We start from the raw sequence: 24,272 nt of genomic DNA on the forward strand, positions 1-24,272 counted from the left end.
CACAACTAGTCACTAGGTCCTTATTGTGTACCGTACGATTCTCATACTGGTCAAAGAGAACTCGCATCCTAACCGTAAATATTTCTGCCGTACCAAATACTACCATAGGCTTGCTTTCACCCAGCTCGCTTTCTCCTCTGTACTTTCGTCAATCTCTCTGTAAGAGCTGCATCGCCGGTTTGTCATATCGTCGGTACTCATACAACATTTGATGCCCTCATGGTACGCGTTCGTATCTTTATCCAATTGATTTATCTTTTTCCCCCCATTTTTTTTTTCTGTGCCTGGTGCAAGTGTAAAGATCGGATCTTGCTTGTGGAATTGGCTGAAACTCAAATTTGGATTTGGAATTGATTATTTATTTTTGCAGCTGAAAATTCGAAGCTCTGACATTGTAAATAAATGATTCTTTTCGGAGTTGTTGTCTTGAGTAAGTAAATTTTCAGGGAAAAAAAATTATTTTCCGTGCAAACGGATCCGACTGATTGTTGAGGAATTTAATTTGATTGTTGGGGGAAGAAGGGGTTCGATGAGGGTGCTAAAGGGCTTGAGAGTTATTGTTGGCTAAGTTTCTAGATTGTACATGAGGAGTGTTCCCGTATGGCACTATTTTTTATGGTTTAGTTTGCTGCAAAAATATGATCTTCTGCGTTATGGGATAGTGTTGGCAGCTGAGGCTGTGGCCGCGTTCGTTGTCCTTTCCCTTTTCTGGTATTCTCCGCCTGTGAAGATTATAAAAATCATTATAGTGAGCTGCTCAAGAACTTATTATTCCCTATGTGTATATTGATTGTTAAGAATGTCAAGGGTTCTACTCCATCAGGCTTAAACTTGGTGCCCCCCTGTGTCGCTTGTTTTGAACTTATACATACATTTATTTATATTTACGAGTGGTTGAAGTAGATGAAGATAATAGCACTTACTTGAAATTCTTGAATCTTTGGCTTCTCAGCTATGACAAGCTGTCCTTTTAATTTACAAGCAACAAACAGAAGATATCAGCTCTGAGGATTAGTCATATGTCTCTGGGCATGTCTTGTTTTGATTTTGGGGGTTGGGCATTTTGTCCAGCAGCATGCTGCAAGTTTTACATCTCATTTAAGATGAAATGAAGAGCATCTCCATATACTTAATCGTCATGGTCTGAAAATAAACCTTCTGGATTATCATTTTTTTGCGATGTTTTAACAGGCACCTATAAGGGGCATTCTTTCTCTACAAAGGACTGCTTTGATTCAGCGCTCCGCTGAGAATTGGAGCCAAGCAAGGAGATTATTCAACACCGCTGCAACAACTTCGACCACCCCACAGCCGCCACCCCCTCCGCCACCTCCAGAGAAGACACACTTTGGCGGTCTCAAAGATGAGGATCGCATTTTTACAAACGTATATGGGCTACATGATCCCTTTCTCAAAGGCGCCATGAAACGTGGAGACTGGTACAGGACAAAAGACCTAGTACTTAAGGGAGCTGATTGGATTGTTAATGAGATAAAGAAATCTGGTCTTCGAGGGCGAGGTGGCGCTGGTTTTCCATCTGGGCTTAAATGGTCCTTTATGCCAAAGACATCTGATGGCCGTCCCTCGTATCTTGTTGTTAACGCTGATGAAAGTGAACCTGGAACATGTAAAGATAGAGAAATTATGCGTCATGATCCACATAAATTACTTGAAGGTTGCTTAATAGCTGGAGTAGGGATGAGAGCCAGAGCTGCGTATATTTATATTCGGGGTGAGTATGTGAATGAGAGAAAGAACCTCGAGAAGGCAAGGAGAGAAGCTTATGAAGCTGGTTACTTGGGCAAGAATGCATGTGGATCAGGGTATGATTTTGATGTGCATATCCACTTTGGTGCTGGGGCTTATATATGTGGTGAAGAGACAGCTCTTCTAGAGAGCCTTGAGGGTAAACAAGGAAAGCCTAGGTTGAAGCCTCCTTTTCCAGCAAATGCGGGTCTATATGGTTGCCCCACAACTGTTACAAATGTTGAAACAGTGGCTGTATCCCCCACCATACTAAGGCGTGGACCAGAATGGTTTGCAAGTTTCGGAAGGAAAAATAATTCTGGAACAAAACTTTTTTGTATCTCAGGCCATGTAAACAAACCTTGCACTGTTGAAGAGGAGATGAGTATACCACTGAAAGAGCTTATCGAGAGACACTGTGGTGGTGTTCGTGGTGGATGGGATAATTTACTCGCGGTTATACCAGGTGGTTCATCTGTTCCATTAATTCCCAAGAATGTCTGTGAGGATGTGCTAATGGATTTTGATGCACTTAAGGCTGTGCAGTCAGGGTTAGGAACTGCTGCTGTCATTGTGATGGACAAGTCTACTGATGTTGTCGATGCTATTGCAAGACTCTCTTACTTTTACAAGCACGAGAGTTGTGGACAATGTACGCCTTGCAGAGAAGGTACAGGATGGCTCTGGATGATCATGGAGAGAATGAAGGTGGGAAATGCTAAGCTGGAGGAGATTGACATGCTTCAGGAGGTGACCAAGCAGATTGAAGGACACACAATTTGTGCCTTGGGTGATGCCGCAGCTTGGCCAGTTCAGGGGCTTATCAGGCACTTTAGACCAGAGCTTGAAAGGAGGATCAGAGAGCGGGCAGACAGAGAGTTACAACAGGCTGCTGCTGCTTGATTCTTCTATAGAGGTTGGTGCTAAAATAGAACAGTTTGAATTTTTCATTTCTATTTTGTTACAGGAACATTTTCTTGGCAGTCAAAGGAATATTTACTGAGATTCTCTTGTTTGATGCCTTTGCAGACCCTGCCTCTTACTCTTGCTTAGATTTCTTAACTGATGAGAGTTGTATTACCTATCAGACAAATAGTAGTATAAAGAACATTGGACGCTTTCCTTATGTTAATCCGGTGCTTGCCTGTAGTTGCAACTATCTTTATTCATATAGTTCCTTACACATTGCTGCAATTAAGCCATAATGCATTGCACTCATCTCAGAAATTCTTGTTAGAAATTCTCTTCCCTTTGACTCAATTAGCTACTACAAGACTCGTCAGCATTATATTCCAATTTGTAAAGCATATGTTACGCAGAGCATCTATTTAACTAGAAGCTAACAAGACTTTGCTCCTTTTTTTCTCTATTCTAAGAAAACGAATTAAACCTTATTGTTAATTGTTGTTTGTTCTGCTACGAGCAACTTCAAACTTTTGATCTATAACATATGTGGTTTGGATTGCTGGTTTTGCAGGACAATATGTTTGCTGTGAGATCCCATCAAATAAACTCGGAGAGGCAATTCAGAATTCTATTTTAATGGTGTATTGTGTATGACTGATTAAGATTCTATATTATATGTTTGAGATCAGCCACTGTTCTTTAGGCTCAATTGGTATATAACATGAGATGTCTTCCTCTCATGATTTCTATCGTTTAAAGAACCGTTCGATCAGTGTGTTTCTCTGTAATTTTGTCAATAATTTAACTGACATGTTACCGTCTCAATACTCGAGCATCGGTTGGTTGAATCCTATGTTTTAAGCGATTATGTTTAGTAACATTTTTGCTGTTAGATTTGCTCGAAAGTACTTCGTCATTGAACTGCGAACACCGTACTTTATTCAGGTACATAGTCAAAATATGGGAGTCTCGTGCATATAGGATGGATCTATGATCTATTGCAGCCTTAGCCGTGTTAACATTGACGATATCTGCCAAATTTATTCAGCCAGCAGACGCGGTTACAAACCTCAACTGCGTCATTCGAATGACTGACTTGGTGCAAACGTAGAAATCCCTTATCTTGATTCTTGTATTCACCCACTCATGTTCGACCACTTAATCGACTGAAATTCTACATTTAATAAAACCCAAAAACGGAAACACTAAAAGAAAAGAAAAGGATCCTATCATCAGTGATCAGTCAAACTCAGATACATCCCGCGGTATTTGTATTTATCTGTCCCCACTGACCCAGTTGTGAGCCAGGAATTGCGGCGACTATCAATGAGATGTAAATGTAAGAGGGCATCAGATAATAATGTTTTTATAGAATGCGTTCTGCACGCGCCTGCCACACCCCACACACATATTAAAATCTTTGATAATCTAAGTTCAACTCCAACACCCAGTTTTCTATTCTGCGTTGGTCGGCGTAATACTTTTTCGTTATTTTGTTATTGAGGGAGCGGTTATCTTAGATTTGTCGCCGTACGACTGAAGAATTCCATACACGGTTAAAAAGCTCGAACCAGTGGACTTGTATCCTATTACTATACAGGCTGCTGCTGCTTCAGGCCAGCATCTTGTTCGTTTTCTTCCTTGAATTTTCAATCTTTTTATCTCTTTTTCCGTTGGGCCGAAACAAAGAAGCTATAATCCCGTCTGCAGTGTAATTTGATATAGGTAGCTGAATTGTCTTTGCTTCTTTCTAATTGCTTAAACCTTTTCTTAATATATATATTTTTAGACCCTTTTCTGGTGGGGTATATGTGATGATCCATTGCTGATATGCATACAATATGTCTATCATGTGTTCTGTTGTCACGTAGTTGATGAGAAAATTGCTTGCCCCTTAGGTTCTTTTTCTCTGTAGTTTTTTTACTTTTCTTTATTACTTTTTTGGGCATGATAATCTGATTTTTGCAGTTGATTCTGTTGTGGTCGTATAACTGGGTCTGGTATCTTAAGTGTTTCCTGTTTTTAACGTTCTTTCTGCGCTTTTTTTTTTCTTGATAATCTCTGTATATGTGATGGATACACGTGCCGGGCACACATTTTGAAAGATAAGAGTTAGAATACTGATAGACTGCTAGTTCAAATTAGTTTAGGGGACTTGAAGAAGAAGTTTTGTAGTTGACAAAAGGCAGGAGTCTGCTTCTTAAGATATGGCGTATTGTCTGAGTTGTGTGTAATTTTTTGTGTCTTTTGATAATGGCATTCTTGTTCATGGGATTATATATTGTGGTTTTGTTGGTCAGGTTGTGTTTGATCAGAGACAACAAGCAAAAACTCTTGTTATCTTTCTCAAGCTATGGTCCTAGGGCTTCGGTCGAGACACAGAAAGGGCACTTCCGTTAAAGTTAATTACATTGTCAATGTACAGGAGATTAGGCCTTGGCCTCCATTAGAATCTCCGAAATCTGCTCAAACCGTGTTGCTTCAATGGGAAAGTGGTAATCAGTATTCTGGTTCCTTGTTTTCCACTGCTCAAGGTTCCAAAATTGTATTTAACGAGTCTTTCAAGCTTCCTTTGATTCTTTACCAAGATAAGAAGGCCCACAATAGATTTCAGAAGAATTATTTGGAGTTTAGTCTGTTTGTGCCACGTAAGGATAAGGCTAAAGGTCAACTCTTGGGGACTGCCATAATAAACCTTGCGGATTATGGAGTGATAGAGCACATCACAAGCATTAGTGCTTCGGTAAACCTCAAGAAGAGTTCTAATAACTTACTGCAACCCGCTTTGATAGTTACTCTGGAGCCAGTTGAAAAGGATAGCTCCAGCTCATCACCAAATGTTGGCTTATCGAAGGAAGCATCATTTGACAATGATGAGTTGGAAATTGCCTCTTTTACGGATGACGAAGCTTCTTCTCACTCATCAAGGACAGGGGGGTCGTCGACCTTTGAGGCTGCAACATCTTCACCATCTCTAATTGAGAAGGTAGGCAAGTTACTCATTGATGTTTATTTTAGCTGACAGTTCTGCATAATTGTGTTGCTTATCTTGCTGCAGCTAGAAGTTTCTTGGCATGAAACTTTTGCTTTGACTGTGATTGTCAAAATGACCAGCGTGAAGAAGGAACAAAAAAAAGAAAGGAAAGGATAGATATTGATGTTCCAAATTGTCAGAGTTTGGAAATGTGCCATCTCTAAAGATTCCACAGTGTGGATGCTTATACCACATTAGGAAAATCTTTAAGTTGCGTTAGACACCTAGGATATCAGCCAACTCTTAATCAACACCCCATGTGATTACTTTTACTTTGTAATAATTTGTAACTCAATGCAGAATGGTAACAGAGATGATGAATATGACCAGGAGGAAAACAGAACTCTACTGCCTTCATCTACTGATGCATCACCAGATATGGGGAGCCATGTAAATGAGAACATTTCGTTCTCCAGGTTTTATGAGCGAAGCACGACATATGTCAAGAAGAACCCTGAGACCACCTTCATTAGATCTTCTCAGTCATCCATAAGTTTTCATGATATAAATGAGAAGCCCAACACCGTTCTAGCAAATTGTATGCAGAAAGATGTTCCCCTTACCTCCCATGAAGTGATTCCCAATAGCAAATGTACAACTACTGAAAACACTCAAAAATCTGTAGAAGAAAAATCCTCTGAAGGATTTTCATATGAAGCTTTGTCAGCTGATAATAGTGGGAAAGACACAGTTAACTCCAACTCTGCCAATTCTCTCCACTCCCCTGCTTCTCAAGAAAAAGAGTTGCAGCCAGAAGATGTGCAGATAAATGATGCAAATGCTAGCCCGGTGAATATTGGTGAACAATCAGATGACCAGATCACAGCAGGTGAACTCTCGGACTTCAGAAGTGAATGGAAAACTCGAATTCAGATGCTCGAGGAAGAATTGAGGGAAGCAGCAGCTGCTGAGATTGGATTGTATTCCATAATTGCTGAACATGCAAGTTCAGTGAATAAGGTGCATGCTCCAGCTCGACGATTGTCCAGATTTTATTCTAATGCTTGCAAAGCTGGCTCTCAAGTTAAACGGGCTACTGCAGCAAGAGCTGCTGTATCTGGGTTAGTTTTGGTTTCTAAATCATGTGGAAACGATGTTCCAAGGTTAGTTTTGGATATCTAATTTCAGAATTTTCTGTGGATGTGAGTGCACTGAATTGCTTCTCTTTTGTGCCAAACAGCTCCCCTATTTATTAAATATTCTTTACAGGTTGACTTTCTGGTTGTCAAATGTGATAATGTTGAGGGCCATTGTAAGCCAGATCGCAGCAGAATTGCAATGTTCTAATAGACCAGAAAGCAAAATGAATGGTACTGGACCGGAATTGACTGGAAGACTTCCACATAAACGGGCAGATTTCTCTCATGTGGAGGGAGACCAATCTAAGTCAAATGAAGAACCTGAGGACTGGGAGGATGTCTGGACATTTATTCTTGCACTGGAAAATGTTGAATCTTGGCTGTTTTCTCGAATTGTTGAATCTGTATGGTGGCAGGTTGGTTCTCTATTCTCTGTTTTCCATGCTTGACTAGTTTCTTATTTAGTTACACAGTTCTCAGATAAAGTGTGTTAACTTTTTCTTAAAAAACAATTGCAGACTTTTACACCGCATATGCAGTGCACAGTTGCAAAAAGTAATGGTTTGACCTCAGGCTCTGATACAAAGAAAATCTGTGGAAGAAGAAACAGCATGAGTAATCATGAACAAAGCAATTTCTCGATGGAGTTATGGAAGAAAGCATTCAAAGATGCCTGTGAAAGGCTTTGTCCAATTCGGGCTGGAGGCCATGATTGTGGTTGCTTGTCTGTGCTGGTTAGATTGGTATGTTGATATCATAAACATGCTCAATCCAGACAAGGCATCATTTCATGGACCAATAGTCATTTCTACATTTAATTTTGATATGTCTGACTCTCTGAGACTTAGCAACAAGTCAATATATACATAGAATATGAAAATGCTCGAAGAGGAGTATTACGGTATCTTTTGTTTTCTATACCATTGCTCATTCCGGAGATCTGTTACTTTTGGCAGCTATTCATTCTCAGTAAAACTAGCCTTTAAATATTTGAACACAATGGATCCTGAGCCTCATCCTAGAAAGACTGAAATGCTTCATCTGAATGCATGCACCACGAATTGTCGAAAATAGAGATAGTGTAATGATCTTTTTAGCCTGCTGTTTTTAGGTGATGGAAGAGTTGGTTAATAGGCTGGATGTGGCAATGTTCAATGCTGTTCTACGTGAATCTGCTGAGGAAATGCCCACTGATCCTCTTTCCGATCCCATTAGTGATTCTAAAGTCCTCCCAATCTTGCCTGGGAAATCAAGCTTTGGTGCTGGTGTGGAATTGAAAAATGCTGTAAGTAGAGAAGAAGATTCTACATCATATTTTCTCTTACCACACTATATTTTCGGCCCTTCTGCATTTATTCATTTATTCTGAATCTGCGATGCTGTTAACCAACAAAAGTTAGTTCAAGGTTCTTTCCTTCTTTAACTGTAACGCAGATCGGAAACTGGTCCAGATGGCTTACTGATCTCTTTGGCCTAGATGATGACTCAATTGAGCATAGTGATATTCTTGGAGATGGCAAGAAACCAGAATCTTTCAAGGCTTTCCGTCTCCTGCACTCATTGAGTGATCTTATGATGCTCCCATTTGGAATGCTTGCTGATGCTTCTACCAGAAAAGAAGTGAGTCACCATGAAACCGAATTGTTTACCCACAAAAGTTTTCTGTACGATTCTATTCTTATTTTCGGTTCGTACTCATTATCCATTTTTTTTCTTTTTCAAGGTTTGCCCAATGCTTGGTCCAACAATAATCAAAAGGGTCCTAGACAGTTTTGTTCCTGATGAATTCTGTCCTGATCCTCTTCCACAAGACATCATCGAAGCCCTGGACATCGAGGTTGGTACTTATTTAGCTAACTGGAAGTCACTTTACTACAAATGGACTTATAGATTCATCCGACAAAGTGGAATACTTGTGCGCTCGACTCGATAACATTAGATTGTAGGGTTAATTACAACACTCTCCTCTCAGTTAGTACTGCATAACCATAACTACCTCATTTCATTTAAATATGTATTAGTATTTAGAAGCTTGATGGGACATTAATTTTCTATCTCCTAAAACATAAGAGTACAGTTGTAATTAACACAAGAGTGTGTTCGTAATTTCAAATGCGAGAATGGTATAATTAGTGATTACATTAATATTCAGGAGTGGTCTATGTAATTACCCTTAGGTTGTATATGTTACAATTGTCTGAATCACTGCACAATCTTTACAAAGCAAATAGTCATAAAAATATGCAATCTGATATTCCAGTTCAGCTAATTTAGCTACTCATTCTTGATTTAGGAGGATTTAGATTCTTCGGGAGATTTACTCACAAGCTTTCCCTGCACTGCGAGCCCTACAAAATATACACCTCCTCCTGCAGCTTTACTAACTTGTGCGGGAGAAGTGGGAAGCCAAGTGCTCCAGAGCAGCAGGTTATCAACACTCAGAAAATCCTACACTAGTGACGATGAGCTAGATGAGCTCGACTCACCCTTCACTGCAATCATTCCTGACAGCTTCCAGAGTTCTGCTTTAGCAAAACTCAGCTTAATACCAAAAGAAAAGGGTGGTAGAAACGTTCTCCGGTATCAGCTGCTCCGGGAAATATGGAAAGATGATGAATAGTACCACAACCTTTCAGTATGTATATATATGTACTGTTAAATGTGTATCTCTTCTCATAACATGAAAGCGTTTTGAGGACTCGGTTTCTTGGTTCATCTTCGAACAATTTTCCTATTATCAAACAATTTTGCAGCAGACTTAAAGAGAAAGCATAAGACAAGGAAGAGGATGTTAGGAACTATTATTTGCTATGATCAGATATCACATTATGTTGATTAATACTCTGAGAAATTGAGTGTACCAAGAAGTGGTGCTATATTCTAATTACAAAGTAGCCATGAAACTGAATAATGAGCGATCCTATATTATTTTCACGGGCTTCCACTTCAGAGGAGGTAGAGGAGGTAGTGTGGTTCAATGAATTGCATCTGAGCATCATAAACTTCAGCAATTATTGTCTCACCATCTCTTGTTCCTGCAGTACATTAAAAATGCAAAAACAAAAACACTCAGTTCTTAAGATCAAAATCATTTTGATGCATAAACATTAACCTCATAATACAGAGTCTTGATTGCTGCAAATGTCAGTCGGTGACTAGTATAATAGGGACAAGAGTACACACGTCCAGGTAGTGACACTCTTTTAGCAAGTGAAGGCAAAAGATCAGGTTTAAGTATTCTCCAAGAATGAATTTAACAGGATTTAAGAGCAACGCTTGCGATCACCTACCCGAGTAGAAATAGCATAAGAAAAAGTAAAGCAAATTGCTTAAACTCTCTGACCCGTAAAAGAAGAATAAAAGTGAGTTAGTTTGGAAACTGAAAACAAGAATCAAATAGGACCCTGCTTAACCAAACAAAATCACATGCTGACAAGGTTAAGCACACATTTTTTTTCCAAGATTAGGTAATTCGATAAATTAATATCCACCTTTACTATCTTCTTGAAGAGAGACACCTACAGCAACCATATAAGATTCCACATAAATGTGAAATGATAACACTAACTTTTAAGGCTCATGAAAGTCCTTGAGGAGAGTACCAATGACCATAAAGATGGACAAAAATTAGCTTTTCTTTTCTCTATATTATCTCTCTTAACTTTTAATAGTTGAAGCAATGAATCTCAAAGGAAATACAATGTTCAACCAGAAAAAGATTATTCATGCCTTATCGTTATTCCATGTTTTCATGCCTGCATGAAATTTTGCATTTCAGCAAATCCATTGCATCAAAATACAAATATCTAGACCTTTGTGTTACTGAACGTTCATGTCTTTTCAAGGATGTTTCTGTGAGTACATATACGGGCACAGATATCTTCCAGGCTAGAAATTACAATATCTACATATACCCCCAGAATGCAGTTTGACATGAGAAAGAAGCAGAGAGCAAGAGAACTTACAGCTTTGACTGCAGACCACCGGAAAGGCTCTGTAATGCGTCATAATGTCCATAGCCATGATACAGAACACGGATTGGGTTCTCCTTCCCATATTCTTGACCATATTCAGCTATAATCTTAAGGCAATTCTTCTTCTTATCCCACATGTGAACGGTTATCGGAACCCTGAAAATTGTTTCCTTAAAGTAACTTTTTTTTAACATTCATCATGAAGATAACTCAACCCACACTGAAATAAAAGGCATGATGACAAGCATTTTCAATTGGTTAAAGGGAAGTTTAAGATTGTAGAGTTACTCCTGTGAATAGCAACATTAAGCCAATTAATTCTGAAAACATTGCTAGTGTGGTAAAAGGTAGTTATAGGTAGACATGTTGCCCCACATGGTGAACTTTACTAATTATATATTTCTCTGATTGTATGGTGTTGTTAAGGAAGTGCAGCCAATTTAATAAACATCACCCAAGAGCCAAAGGAGGTTTAATCCCAGGACATTAGTAAATTAAAGTAAAATAACCTCTCTGAAATAATCAGTAAGAATACATTTACAGCTCGTCCAGTGAAGGTAGATTTTAGATTTTAGAAAAACAACCGACTGGTAAACAAACAAATGCACCTACTGTAGCACATGCGATGACATTAGTAGCTCAGGTTCCCCTCCCCAGACATGGGGCTGTCGCATCTGTGCAACGTAGGTATCAAAATCACCTTCCACAAACCTGAAAAGAGAAAAAAATCATATTGACCTGATTGCTACTGAAGGGAATGGTATGAAGTTGAAATATACTCAAGGTGCAAAGGCTAGACATTTTCCTATTTGTCTAATTTATATATCCAAAGTTAAGTAGTGATAACATGATATGATACAAATAGAAGTTCAAGAGACATTTTGTTTACACCTCTTCTTAAGGTAAACTAGAGAACACACGAAACAAACTATTTTGAGGACACAATTAATTAGGGTGCATCCAAGATACCAGGATGGTTAACCAATCATACCACTCAGTATCTGCTCGCCTTTTGATAAACTCATCTGCAACCTGCATAAAAAAATTGCATCCCATATCTTTGGTAAAATGTCAAATAGGATCTGAATTCCTTCTATAGCAGCAAAACAGAAAATGGGTAAATCTCTTACTGTTGCTCTGAGCTCGTCAGCGAGTTCCTTTTCTTGGCTTTCACTTGGAGGTGGCTTTCCTGCTCTTAGGCAAGCACCATGAACCACAGATCGAAACAAACACCTCCCATCACCGGGTATCCCTGTAGCAAATATATTAATCATGGTATGTCAAAATTATGACCAGGCTGCAACTGGAAATATGGGGGCAAAAGGATGGTGGATTGATATGATTCTCATAATCACCAAAATCCACGCGACAAGGCGAAATCATTAAGAATGACCCTCATAGTCACAAAAATCAGCAGAATGAGCGAGGTCGTTGTATATTCACGAATGATGTGATATGGATGCAGCAATTTTTCTATTTAATTTCATATTAGCCATCAATTCGTCTTAGAAAAACACTTGTTAAAGCTGATTTTCACAATTCTATTTTACTGATAAATACCAATAGTCCATCTACATGCACTGCACTCAAAACAACTAGTTAATGGTGTTTCCACCTAATAAACATAGCTTAGACCTTCAATAAATAAACATTAAAACATACATACATGACTTTGATCAGGGGAACATAAGAAGCAGAACCAAAATTTTAAGAGGTGTTGTGTCCGCATACCTGAACCCAAGTCCATGTTTAAACAATGAATATCCGGAAAAGAAAGAAACAACGATTAAACCTCACCTTTCAAGAACAGCAATTAATAACAAGCCAATGGGTTAAAACCACAAAATACACGCCAAAGAAAGTGAGTATCCGACGAAAAGCATAAACCAAACGTCACCAAATGATCTAAGCTTCAAACAAGCAACCTTATTATGGCGTCATCAGTTATTACATATTAGGAAAAAAAATACGCGCAAAGATAGACATCAAATACGAGAAAAACAAACCTAAGCGAGCAAACAAAATAAAATAAAAATTAAAAAAAATCGCAAACATACTAATAGTCCGGAGACCGTTACCGAGCGAAAGGTCAGATTTAGGCATGGCCAATGAAGACAACTTTAAGCAGCGAAATGGCATATTTTAAACAATTAAACTGCGTGTATTTTTCCAAATAAAAAATCTAGGGTAATTGTTTATTCTTACCTGTACTTGATGTTGATGACTCCGGCTACGAGAGGAGTAGAAGATACCGCGAGCATAATGTCAGGTTGTAAAGTGGAGTATTTAATCATTGTAATCGTGTAGAGAATCGAGTTCGAGTTACGAAAAGATAAAAGCGGAGAAACACACTCGCTAATTCAAAGTCGAATCACCGAGTTGCTGCCGAGTGGATGAAAGGAGATGCGGTTGGAACTGGAGAGCAGTGCAGTGCAGTGGTAGGAATTCTGAAAGTTAGTTATGGAGCCGTTAACGGACAACGGTGCAAATGAGCTTTATAGGGTATTTTTATTTTATTAATCTATAAAATGCAAATTAGAGAATTTCGTTCGCTTTGTAAATCTTGGAATTATTTATTCAACTGAACCTGCTCACTTCTTTTACTTTTACTTTTATGTCAAAAAGAAGCGTGGAAACTGGAGATAAATAAAGGAAAAAGAAAAAGCGCCCACCGTGGGGCTCGAACCCACGACCACAAGGTTAAGAGCCTTGCGCTCTACCGACTGAGCTAGACGGGCTTGTTGTTACTTCTTTGTCGAATTTATAAAACATCGCTATTAGATTTATATCATTACTCCGCACTAGAATATAAAACAAATCAATCCTAAAATTTATTAATTAAAATAAATAATTAAATTTTTAATCTACTTAACCTTATATTTTCATTTTTTTTATTTAATTTTTGGAGAAACAAAATTGAGCTCTAAATAGAATTTATATACATTCAATTTTACTTTCCACTCCATTTATTCCGAATCAAATATAAAACTTTTACTTATGCATCCATTATCTTGTACAACCAAACAAGCTCTTAATTCGTGGCATGCAGTTCATACAAAACTATTCACACCTAATTTTGTCAAAAGCTTCCCTGAAAACCTACAGTAAATTTACAAGGATAACATTACATGAACCTATCCTAGTTGTTGAGGAAAAACCCATTCAATACAGGCGATAGAACATTAAAACACTAACCACTGATGTGACTTAGCAACTCTTTTCAAGACTTGTAAGCAGGAAAACTCTTGTTCTTGAACCAAATATTCCATGCCTTCCCTACTTTTCTTCTGGACTCCATCTTCCTCAATGGTTTTGAATCTCGAGCAGACAAGGCCACTGCATTAATCTCACGCAATTGCTGAGTACGATCAGGCCATGGATCCCGCTGCTGTTGTTCCCGGAACAACATTAGAAGCTTTTGGGCTTTCTGCTTCCCTCTTGTTGTCCCGTTCACCGAGATCAACACCAATGAAGGTATCACACCTTCGTGAAGGACAACTTGGCTGCATTTTTCATTTGCGTTGCACAATTTGAGAAGACATGTTGCAGCTTGTTCTTGTTTGACATGCTCACCGACGTCCAAACTAGTAGCAATCCCTCTAATGAGGCCAGGAGCTGCTGTGATGTCGTCACATGCAGCTTTGCTTGATGCTAAATAGTTTAGTACAGGAATACATTTCTCCCTCCAGTTATGGTCGCTAGGATGTGCAATAATATCTTCTAGGGCATCGATGATGCCAGATGACACAAGATGAGTGATATTAGTAGGATGACTAGAAATATTATAGAGCGTGTGCAGTGCGTCAAGCTTGCATTGTACGTCAGTGTAGTGCTTAAGTACCCAGATTAAGAAAGGGACAGGCTCGGTAGTTCCAATAAGAGGCTTGGCCTCCTCCAGGTAGGAAAGACTCAGGTAAAGGGCCGTTGCTGCTCCAACCGAATCAGTGGTAGCAATCATTTTCTGCAGTATTGTAAGAACTGCTGATTCCAACATCAATTCCTTGTTTCTGGAAAAAGAACAGGAAAATTTATTGTGATGGATTCACAAACGTATATAAATGCCCATAGAAACCATCAACAAATAGCACGAATAACATAATTCTGCCCATAGACCACTTGGGTGCACCCACCAAAGATATACATAACCTAGTGGTTCTAAACAATGAAACTATGATACTTTTATACCTCAACAATAGAACTCATTTAGTAACTGTGAAATCTGCTACATTCTCTCTGAGCCATTAAGAATGTAGCTTGTATGCCAATGGGTGCGTGTTTACGTTGGTGGGACATACTTGCCAATAAGAGGAAAGTAGGAGATAACCCCAGTAATAAACATCCCATGCTTTTTTATGCTTAAAAATATTTCTTTTAAATTCATATAAAATTATAAGAGTTCTTGAGACATGGGACAACAAAGGATGAGCAAGCTCTATACAGACATTACCAAGCAAAACAAAGAGAGACCCTGAGAAAGATTTGGTGGACCTACTGAGAACATTAGAATGCATAACATCAATCACAGTATACCTGTTATTATTTACAGCAAGGTTGAAGAGGGCCATTGCACCAATTTCCTGAGCCTTCCCATTCCGGGCAGAAACAGCAGCTTCCAGAAAACCCAAAAATAGCCTCACAAAACCATTAGCCCCCAAATAAATCCTGGCTTCTTCATCATCTTTTAGCAAGTGCCTTATTTGCTCTACCACTTTGCATTTCTTCATTAGGTCATCCTCCTTCTCTAAAATGTTCAAAAAGTCCTCATACAGTCGAAATGCATTTACTTCATAATCATCCTGCCGTGCAGAAACTGTTTCCTCTTCATTTCCTTTATCCTCCTCAATGATACCGCCTTCATTCAAAGGTGCCACTTTAACAGCCTTGTAGTTGCATGCACCAACACTTCCTATCAACCTTGAATTTGAAGAATCACTTTCTGACAACGGTAGCCTCCAATAGTTGAGATCAACTGATATTGGTGGTCCATCTGGAATAGGAATCCCGTTCTGTTCACACCAACTAGCCACCAAACCCTCGACAGAGTAATTGGGAATCAGAGAAAGATGAGGGAGCAGCTGCTGAGTTTTAGGACAAGTATTATGCCCATCAGCAAACCATCTTTCCATGCAAACCCTTTCATATGTCAGCCCAGAAGCAATAATAACTGGATCATACATAAGTTGCAATGATATTGGACACCTTAGCTCTTCTGGGGGGACAGGCATATGCTCTGATCTCCTAAAGTTTGACTTGTAACTGAGCGAACTCAGTTTTGATATTTGGCGGTCAAAATCACAACCATTGCGGCCACACAAACTACTATCCTCCAAAGATCCATCGATAGAGGGTGAGCAAGGTGTTGACTCCTGCGAGTCATTGTCATCGGAGAACTCAGTCCTGAACAACTTTGAGTATTTTGTCATGAGATGAAGAAGGTAAGCTGTGATAGCCCCCTTCTTTTTATTTTCCTCACCCCGTGCTCTTTCCATGAGGTTCTTTAAAGACCTTCTTTCCCAAAGTATTGCTTTCGAAGAGGTGATACCCAGTTTAGAAGCAGCCTTGTGAAAAGATTGAAACTCATTGCTGTCACTAGAACTGGGGTTGGAGTTTATCCCTTGTTGGAGTAATACAATGATATCATCACCAATTTGCTTGTCCACTGGATCAAGCGAGAATTCAATCTTCCTGAGTTCGTCTAAAATTTCAGCAATCTGACAACAGGGGCATTATCCAAAAATCAGACATCACTTGCAAAAGGAGTAGCATAAAAGTCTCTGGTGTATGACTAGCAGATTGGTGACATATGGTGGTTATGTGTGGGGGTGATGGTGGTAGATGAAGTTGATTCCAGATGGAGATAGAGCTATATGACAGGGTATCTAGTGATGGTGCTTGGTTAGATATTTAATTTTGGAGAGACTAGTTAAGAAAAGTTACATCACTGTCACCTCAGAAATTCTAACTAAAATGCTAAAATATTTAAATGTTGATAAGACCTAAAAGCAATACCTTTTTTTTGGATACTAGTTCCTAACTTCCTATTTAGAAGGCAACTATCATTTTTATATATAGCATAATACAAGTATTAAGAGATTCAACTTGCAAAAGTTGATGGAAGGACAAAATTCAAGTAAATACCTGACAACCAATGACACGAGGAACAATATCTTCTACTCGCCTTAAACTATCCGCGAGTACATTTCTTGCCTTGTCAAATTTCAGAACAACAGAGTCTCCAGTTATTGCCTAATAACCAAACAAAGTTAATAAGCCACCATTGCAAAGGAGAGAAAGTGCAAAGTGCAGGAAGGAGAAAATTAAAATGAATACTTGCACTAGAATACTCAACCCAACTCCAAATGGAACATGCACCAACATCCGCACTTAATTGTATGTCCTGATACACGTATATGCATGCCCTTGTGACGTTAAGGTTACAACCAATGTGAATGGAAGCATGGCAATTGAATTGATCAGACAAAAGATTATGATACTAATTAAGGCAGAAAGAAAGTAGAAAGAGAGTAAGCTAGGCCAGCAGCAGAACATGAAAAATGATGTTAACTCATGTAAATTTCTCCTTGCGTAACAAAATGAGAGATTAGATTGTAGCTACCACAGTTTCCGATTCTCTAAAGAAAATTCCACTAAATTTTTCTACAAATGCTTGAACCCAAATAGCAGACAGAGCAATCATACCAAGTAAAGTTTACTACATTCGACGCAGTGTTGAAGAATATTTTTAGTCTTCTCAAGAGCTATGTGTAAAGCACATAGTGCCTGGATGCCAGACTTGCTCCTTGGCCTAGCTGATTCTACATGGGGAAATATCGTCAAGACTTTCACATATGAAGCACGTAGACTCCTGCTCATCTCATCATGTAACTGCACCAATAACCATGTCTTCATCAATCACTCAAATGCATAGAAGCTAGAAGCACGACCGAGCAAAAACTTGCAGCAAGATTTCCACCATCACGTACAGAAATATCAAACCAAAGAATTAATTAAGAAACTATGAAAGCATTTTTACTAAGAATGCGTTGACGCCAGCAACTGATGCAACATGATTGTAAATTATGAGAAGAGTCGTCGTTCAATTTTAAAGATGAAATCTGGAGTATCAAATCGTATATAATAATTTGGAAGGCATAGGAACAAACTTTGCATTTTATGTGTGGTACCTTGGGTTCACCAGTGCTAAGCAAATAATCTTCGATCTGACAAGTCCCCATGTTGAAGCAAGGAAAACAGCAGTGGAAAGGCGTACGTACATAAAACCTATAAAATGAAAAAGTATGATGATGATGATTACAAGTGAAATGGAGAATTACAGCACAACCCATGATGACAATTCTGATATTCACTACGTACCTTGAGTAAGAGCAAAGGATGGGAGGGAGGGTGAAGAGAAGAAGAGAGAATTGTTTCAGAGTTTGAGTTTGTGAGTGTGTGGGAATGGTAAGGGGAATATATCAGAAAAATAAAAAGAAATGAGTGGTGGGGGTCCCTGATTTAATTAGTGAAAATGATATTTGGGTAGACTTGTGCACATGAAATGCTCTTCTTCTCACCCCAACTCCAAGTAATAGACCCCGTCCACATACACTTCAAATTAATCGGCTCCACGCTCACTCAACAAAAACTTCTTACATATACTTCGACTCCAATTTATTCATCACTATTTAATAATTTCAAACTGACCCTACAAACACAATATTCATCTTTAATCTCTCTAGGAGATGTTCTTAAATAGTAATTATTTATTTTAAAAAGTGTTACTGAGGAACGGAAGACAAAGCTAGTGAAGTTGGGATTTTGAGTGGATTTGGGTGCTAAGCCCCCCGTCAATGGTCAATCTTGACTTTGCCCATGTCTTCTTCCTTCAACTATACCTTTTCCTAGTCAAAAACATTCAACATTTATCCACAACCACAACTCTTCACTTCCTTTCACCCTAATCTAATGTTACACTAGCCCACTGGGCTAAAATGGAAAATAATTAAATTTGGAGACAACTTTCAAAGCCCAATTGGGTCTCCAAGTCTCTTGAAATGAATAGGCCCAAAATATAATCTCTGTCGAAATGTGTATTGCAGCGCAAGAAAACATTTGCTTTTTCTTATATACATTTTCGTTGCTTCTCAAAATTTCTGCTTTCAGTCTTCTACCATTGTAGTTTCTTCGTATAGCTTGCCTAGATCAGGTAAACTCCGCTACTCATTCTGTCGAAATGACAAGGATAGTTTTATTCTTATTCAAAAGCTGAGCACGAGTAGGGTTCAAGCTTGTGTATGGCTGGATCTAGGGTTTGTGGTGTTTTTCTATTTGAGCAAAACTATACTGTTGCGTGTATTTTGGGGATTTGTTGATTGTTTTCTATTTGAGCGGGAGAGGTAGTGCTCATTTGGAATTTACTAATTGTTAGTTCGGGGTTCGATTATTTTCTTTTTCTAAAGGGAAAGATGATGAAGATTGATTTTGGTGGTCTTGATCCCTCCGCGCCGCTCAAGGGAAACACAGATGATTTGCATAACGAGATTTTGGCTGCACCATCTTTTAAACTACCAATTACTGCTGATGTGAGCTTGACTTTATTTTATTTTTGTTTTCTGATTTATATTCTATGTCCCTCGCAGTGGCTACATTTCCTGATTTTTCCCTCTGTTGTTCTAGTTTGATGGGTTCCAAAAAGCGGCAGTGCAGATGGTGAAGCCTGCAAAGGGAACGACAACTCTGGCTTTTATATTCAAAGAAGGTGTAATGGTTGCAGCTGATTCCCGTGCCAGCATGGGAGGATATATATGTGAGGTTCTATACTTAGTAATGGTTTTTTCATGTAAATGTGATAAGGGATTTCAACCATTAGAATGACTGTTTATTAAGATTATCCTTATTTGGGCTGAGACTTAGGTGGTAGAAATTGATAGGAGAATCTGACTATGTTAATGTCTCTGACCATAAAATAGTGGCACACGATCTCCACTCATTAAGTAAACTTTTAACTTTTAAACAATTGGAACTAGAAGGTTTAATCGCATATAGCAGCTTATCAGATACTTCTTTTTATGGTGAAATGTTAGGCTTTTCTCTCCTTTTGTCCTTTACATCAAAGCTTTCTTTCTTGATTTGTGTCTATGAGGTTTTCCAATTATTAAGTAATGCTACATTATCTTCTTGGGATTTGTGTGCATTTCTTCTTGTAGTTCCTTGTTTTCAGGACATCTGTTTTAGTATTGTTGCTATGATCACAATGCTCTGCTGTGTTTTATTTTTTTGTGATCTTATTATTTTATAGGGATTGAGTATTTTAAATCTAGATTGCATACGGTGAAACATTATTCAAAATAAAACTGATGAACTTAGTATTGACTTGAAGTTTTCGGAAAAGGGATGATGCTTTTGAACTGGAGAGATTAGGCTTAATCATTAGATTAAGGTTGCAAAGGGATGAATCCCAGAGAGAAATTTATAGTGTATGTTATAATTTCATTTCTTGCTTGTTAATAAGTATTCAGTGAAACATGCCTCAGTTTATTTAGCCTAGTCTACAACGGATCTGTGGTGTCTCGAACTAAACAGAATTAGCTTTTTCATTTTCAAGTTAGCTAAGGACATTTTGCTTGTAAGAGTTATAGTATGCTAATTGTGGTTTGGACTCATTTGACCTGCTACTTTTGGAATCTTTGCAAAGATCTCTTGCAATACTTATTTTCTGGCAGATCCTTTTGTGTCATATATAATTTATGCTTTAGCTAGATGTGAATTGGTGCTTATCTGTGTCATGTGTTTAAGTTTGAAATACCAGGCTGTTGTTTTTTGGTTTACTTTGCATTGAGGCAAATGAAGTGCAAATCATATTAAGTAGAACATAGATTGTTTTGGTGTTATTAATATGGCATATCAACTCTCTATGGTTTGAAGTGCCAATTTATTATTTTCTTTCCTTTTCTTTTCCTTTTATTCCTTTTTACATAATGTGGCAAATAAAATGTTAAATTTAATTGCTTAAGCTAGGTGGACTTTGGTGTTGCTATTATGATGCCTGTATAGCTTGTAACATGTTAAGAGTAATTTATTTGTTCCTTTTCATTCGTTTGGAAATCCATGTAAAGATCCATGTATAATATTAATATCACTTCTGCAGCATCACAATCTGTCAAGAAAATCATTGAAATAAATCCATACATGCTTGGCACAATGGCTGGAGGAGCTGCTGACTGCCAGTTTTGGCACAGAAATCTGGGAATTAAGGTACTTCAATTGAATTTGGCTCTATTCTTCATATAATATATTGTTGCTCTTCACTATTCTCTTCCAATGAGAAGGTGAGCTTGTTGTTTAATCAATGCATAATGCGTTATAGATGTACGCCAAACGTATCAAAGCACTCTTATCTATTTGGTCATTGACCATCTGCCAGCATTTAATCCAATGACCTGTAAATTTTTGGAGGATACTCCTTCCTCTACTAATGGACATAGAGAAAATAAAGATGGCTAATGATTAATATCTGTGAAGTTGGAAGAAGACTTGTGTCCTGCTTGATACATGTGAATGCATCCTTTTCCTTGTGTGGGATGCAGGACTCTTGTTTTGATAGTCTATCCTAATGAAAGATTATATAACAATGATTTTCTGCATATTTTCAGTGTCGTTTACATGAATTGGCAAACAAGAGAAGAATTTCTGTTGCTGGAGCTTCAAAGTTGTTGGCAAACATTCTTTATTCTTACCGAGGAATGGGTTTGTCTGTTGGAACTATGATAGCCGGCTGGGATGAGCAGGTATAATCGCATGCTATCGTCCCTCACCCTTTCTTTGTCCCCCATTTTTTTTTTCCTTTTTAATTTCTATAATACTTATGGTATTTGTCGTAGGGTCCTGGTCTCTATTATGTGGACAGTGAAGGTGGACGACTTAAAGGCACTAGATTCTCAGTTGGGTCTGGTTCACCATATGCTTATGGTGTTCTGGACAATGGGTGCGTATTTCATGTCCACTCTCTTTTTCCCTGTTCATGTTGACTTCCTTCTAGTATTGAGCTTGTTCTGCCTGAGTAGTGGGTGCCCACAAATAACATCCTGCAGAAGCTGCTTGAAAATCCACTTGGGAATCATATTACTGGAAATGAATTCTGACCATATAAATCAGTAGAGGGCTTTCTCGATCTCTTTCCTTGTGTTGACTGAACATGCTGACTTCTTGGCCATTTGATTTTATACAAAGCTTTTGTTTTAGGAAACTCTTGAGACAAATTCCTCCTACTCAATATGACTACCATGTAATTAGTATCCATAACTTTGTCTGTTGCAATTTGATTTCTTATTGGCCTTATATTTGGCAGTTCTTAACAAAATCTTGATTTTGTGGTCTATTCTAATTGTATCTTATCCTTTAAAATTGTCTAGATATCGCTTTGATTTGTCAGTTGAGGAAGCTGCAGAGCTGGCTAGACGGGCAATTTATCACGCAACATTCCGTGATGGAGCCAGTGGTGGTGTTGCCAGCGGTAGTGCTCTTCATCCCTCCCCACCTCCCCTGTGCCTCTACTCCCTCATTGTGATGTTGTCTTTTCTCTGTTTTTTTGTTCTCATGACCTCGCATTCGATTCCAGTATACCATGTTGGGCCAAATGGATGGAAAAAGCTATCAGGGGATGATGTTGGAGAGCTCCACTACAAGTACTATCCTGTTGAACCTACAGCTGTGGAACAGGAGATGACTGAGGTATCCATTGCATGGGGGAAAGAGGATGGGTTGTATGCTGTAATTTGCTTCCAATAGTGATGACTTTTAACCCAGTTGTTCCATTTCTAAGAAAAATTAGTAAATGACTATTGATAAGTAAAGGTCACTTGTATGCTTCAACTTGTCTTGTGCATTTGAAAAGTGTTTTATGCAGCTGCGGATGAATTTCTGGCTCATAAGATTTTGATTTATGCATGTAGGAAAATTCTTTTTAATCCATGATATTGCAACTGTCATTACCTTCACCTAGTATAAAATAGTGAGTAGGAACTAGGGAGCAAATTGATGTATAACTCTTCACAATTACAAACATTGGATTGGGCAAGATTGATATTATTCAAGCCACGGGCAATTACCACAGGTTGAATTGCCAGCTTTGGCTGCGAAGAACCCTGACACTAGTTTTTTGGGTAAAAGATTCTGGAGGGTACTGTCAGGTCCCTTTCATACCCTCCTGTACGTGTATGCTAGTGGTTGTATGTACTTGGCTTCATCTTTCCTAGGATAATTCCGTGCTCTGCAGAGATCAGCAATCTTCGTCTGTAATTGCTTTTTACCAAAAAAATTGTTAAATCTTCACCGTTCAGTCGACTATGAGAGAGACGGACAACAGATTAATCTATTGTCGAAACAATGAATAATACGGATTTCTATGTCCAAACTTGCATAATTGAGTTGTATCAGATTTCATTAAAATTGCAATTGTTTCTCATCTATTTGTTGGAAATGATGACTAGATGGGAATTTTGGGGGTGTGGGGGGGGGGGGGGGGGGATATTGGCGGAGGCTATGAACCTGCTAAAGATAGAATTGCTTCAAGAATACCTAAATCATATGCAGTAATACAATATTTGCAGATTTTTCTGTTGTTGGTTCTGTTCATCTGTTTTTTTGCGGGAGTAGATGTTGAAATGATTGGTGTAATAATACTGACAGTAGAATAATGCAAAACGGAAGGCTTTGCTTGGTAGCTAATTCAAGCTGTATCCGTTAATGGGATTGGGATTGGGACCCCATCCCCATTCCACCGATTATCTTTGCCATCAAGTTAAAGATTGTTTCTTGCTTCAACACTTTGTGTATCAACACAATAAAATATATTATTATCAATCATATGCTCTACTCTACTCTACTCTCACCCTTAGCTTGATCATGATTCATGATAGATCCTACTAGCCTCGTACACCATACCTAGACAATGAAAACTATATGGTAACATAAAACTACACCTAATCATGTGAAGCATAGAATGATTTTGGTGGAGAGAGCAGTTCCGCATTAAAGGGTAGCTGTCTTGTATTAAATGTAAGAGATGGGACACATCAAATGGGTTGAGCCTTGCGGTAGAGTTAGATGTATGTTGTATACCTATCATCACGTGCAAATTCTAATCAATTATAATTATACAAATAGGCAATAATATCTCTCTGTATTCTCAATAACCAATTGCTCAGAGATTTGGACTACTTGCACAAAAACATAATAATATGTAACATCTATGTATGTGTTCATAATATTATTATTTATACTCACACACACACACACTTTTGTTAGCTTCTAAGCATGTTTTCATGATTGAGAATTAGATCTAATGATTCCCATCTCCACTAAAACAATTATTATTATAATGAGGGACTGGAAGTCAATTGAGGTGAAAATCAAGTGTATAAACAAATAATAGTACTTTGTCCATTGCATATTATTTGGAACATTGGAATGTGTACATGGCTGCATTAATATATGATCACGGAAAGAGTTTGTTATAAAAAAATTAATGAAATA

General features: G+C 38.3%; 5 protein-coding genes and 1 non-coding gene across 11 annotated transcripts; 3 read left to right on the forward strand and 3 right to left on the reverse strand.

The window, feature by feature from the left end:
- On the forward strand, window positions 66–3,500 carry LOC105156691 (NADH dehydrogenase [ubiquinone] flavoprotein 1, mitochondrial). Its single transcript, XM_011072903.2, has 3 exons — window positions 66–222; window positions 1,192–2,662; window positions 3,224–3,500. Exons 1-2 carry the CDS (start codon window positions 220–222, stop codon window positions 2,647–2,649), a joined length of 1,461 nt encoding a protein of 486 aa, XP_011071205.1. The 5' UTR covers window positions 66–219; the 3' UTR covers window positions 2,650–2,662; window positions 3,224–3,500.
- Window positions 3,976–9,480, forward strand: LOC105156693. Of its 4 annotated transcripts, none has more exons than XM_011072906.2 (9): window positions 3,976–4,377; window positions 4,953–5,638; window positions 5,987–6,789; window positions 6,896–7,181; window positions 7,284–7,508; window positions 7,877–8,050; window positions 8,200–8,385; window positions 8,489–8,602; window positions 9,059–9,480. In XM_011072906.2, exons 2-9 carry the CDS (start codon window positions 5,006–5,008, stop codon window positions 9,383–9,385), a joined length of 2,748 nt encoding a protein of 915 aa, XP_011071208.1. In that variant the 5' UTR covers window positions 3,976–4,377; window positions 4,953–5,005; the 3' UTR covers window positions 9,386–9,480. The 4 variants fall into 4 exon arrangements, with proteins under 4 accessions (XP_011071208.1, XP_011071210.1, XP_011071209.1 ...); XM_011072908.2 differs by having other exon boundaries at window positions 6,017–6,789; XM_011072907.2 differs by having other exon boundaries at window positions 3,976–4,279.
- On the reverse strand, window positions 9,555–12,921 carry LOC105156692 (OTU domain-containing protein At3g57810-like). 3 transcript variants are annotated; one of them, XM_020691812.1, is made up of 6 exons: window positions 12,818–12,921; window positions 11,870–11,991; window positions 11,731–11,771; window positions 11,352–11,450; window positions 10,731–10,895; window positions 9,555–9,800 (listed from the first exon to the last, which is right to left on the reverse strand). In XM_020691812.1, exons 1-6 carry the CDS (start codon window positions 12,876–12,878, stop codon window positions 9,785–9,787), a joined length of 504 nt encoding a protein of 167 aa, XP_020547471.1. In that variant the 5' UTR covers window positions 12,879–12,921; the 3' UTR covers window positions 9,555–9,784. The 3 variants fall into 3 exon arrangements, with proteins under 3 accessions (XP_020547471.1, XP_020547470.1, XP_011071206.1); XM_020691811.1 differs by having other exon boundaries at window positions 12,797–12,905; XM_011072904.2 differs by lacking the exon at window positions 12,818–12,921 and adding an exon at window positions 12,471–12,721.
- Window positions 13,405–13,477, reverse strand: TRNAK-CUU. The gene has a single exon. It is a non-coding gene; the product is annotated as a tRNA-Lys (tRNA).
- LOC105156694 (U-box domain-containing protein 6) lies at window positions 13,709–18,178 on the reverse strand. The gene is made up of 6 exons (XM_011072909.2): window positions 18,114–18,178; window positions 17,924–18,020; window positions 17,439–17,624; window positions 16,878–16,985; window positions 15,270–16,450; window positions 13,709–14,746 (listed from the first exon to the last, which is right to left on the reverse strand). The coding sequence occupies exons 2-6, from the start codon at window positions 17,972–17,974 to the stop codon at window positions 13,960–13,962; spliced, it is 2,313 nt and encodes a 770-aa protein (XP_011071211.1). The 5' UTR covers window positions 17,975–18,020; window positions 18,114–18,178; the 3' UTR covers window positions 13,709–13,959.
- LOC105156695 (proteasome subunit beta type-5-like) lies at window positions 18,794–22,702 on the forward strand. Its single transcript, XM_011072910.2, has 8 exons — window positions 18,794–18,945; window positions 19,199–19,321; window positions 19,416–19,545; window positions 20,887–20,993; window positions 21,392–21,526; window positions 21,620–21,723; window positions 22,151–22,251; window positions 22,357–22,702. Exons 2-8 carry the CDS (start codon window positions 19,205–19,207, stop codon window positions 22,524–22,526), a joined length of 864 nt encoding a protein of 287 aa, XP_011071212.1. The 5' UTR covers window positions 18,794–18,945; window positions 19,199–19,204; the 3' UTR covers window positions 22,527–22,702.

This window comes from Sesamum indicum, linkage group LG2 (assembly GCF_000512975.1).
Source record: "Sesamum indicum cultivar Zhongzhi No. 13 linkage group LG2, S_indicum_v1.0, whole genome shotgun sequence".
NCBI lineage: Eukaryota > Viridiplantae > Streptophyta > Magnoliopsida > Lamiales > Pedaliaceae > Sesamum > Sesamum indicum.

Excerpts from the sequence above, each read along its gene's own strand:
- LOC105156692 (XM_020691811.1), bottom strand. The coding sequence starts at position 12,878 with ATGCCATTTCGCTGCTTAAAGTTGTCTTCATTGGCCATGCCTAAATCT. Across the intron at positions 11,772-11,869 it reads CTGACGAGCTCAGAGCAACA|GTTGCAGATGAGTTTATCAA; the intron begins GTAAGAGATTTA and ends TTTTTTATGCAG. Across the intron at positions 10,896-11,351 it reads ATGTCATCGCATGTGCTACA|GGTTCCGATAACCGTTCACA; the intron begins GTAGGTGCATTT and ends AACAATTTTCAG.
- LOC105156695 (XM_011072910.2), top strand. The coding sequence starts at position 19,205 with ATGATGAAGATTGATTTTGGTGGTCTTGATCCCTCCGCGCCGCTCAAG. Across the intron at positions 21,527-21,619 it reads TAGCCGGCTGGGATGAGCAG|GGTCCTGGTCTCTATTATGT; the intron begins GTATAATCGCAT and ends TATTTGTCGTAG. Across the intron at positions 21,724-22,150 it reads TATGGTGTTCTGGACAATGG|ATATCGCTTTGATTTGTCAG; the intron begins GTGCGTATTTCA and ends AAAATTGTCTAG.
- LOC105156694 (XM_011072909.2), bottom strand. The coding sequence starts at position 17,974 with ATGGGGACTTGTCAGATCGAAGATTATTTGCTTAGCACTGGTGAACCC. Across the intron at positions 17,625-17,923 it reads TTAGCACTGGTGAACCCAAG|TTACATGATGAGATGAGCAG; the intron begins GTACCACACATA and ends TTATTGGTGCAG. Across the intron at positions 16,451-16,877 it reads CTCGTGTCATTGGTTGTCAG|ATTGCTGAAATTTTAGACGA; the intron begins GTATTTACTTGA and ends CCCTGTTGTCAG.
- LOC105156693 (XM_011072906.2), top strand. The coding sequence starts at position 5,006 with ATGGTCCTAGGGCTTCGGTCGAGACACAGAAAGGGCACTTCCGTTAAA. Across the intron at positions 6,790-6,895 it reads TGTGGAAACGATGTTCCAAG|GTTGACTTTCTGGTTGTCAA; the intron begins GTTAGTTTTGGA and ends TATTCTTTACAG. Across the intron at positions 7,509-7,876 it reads TGTCTGTGCTGGTTAGATTG|GTGATGGAAGAGTTGGTTAA; the intron begins GTATGTTGATAT and ends TGCTGTTTTTAG.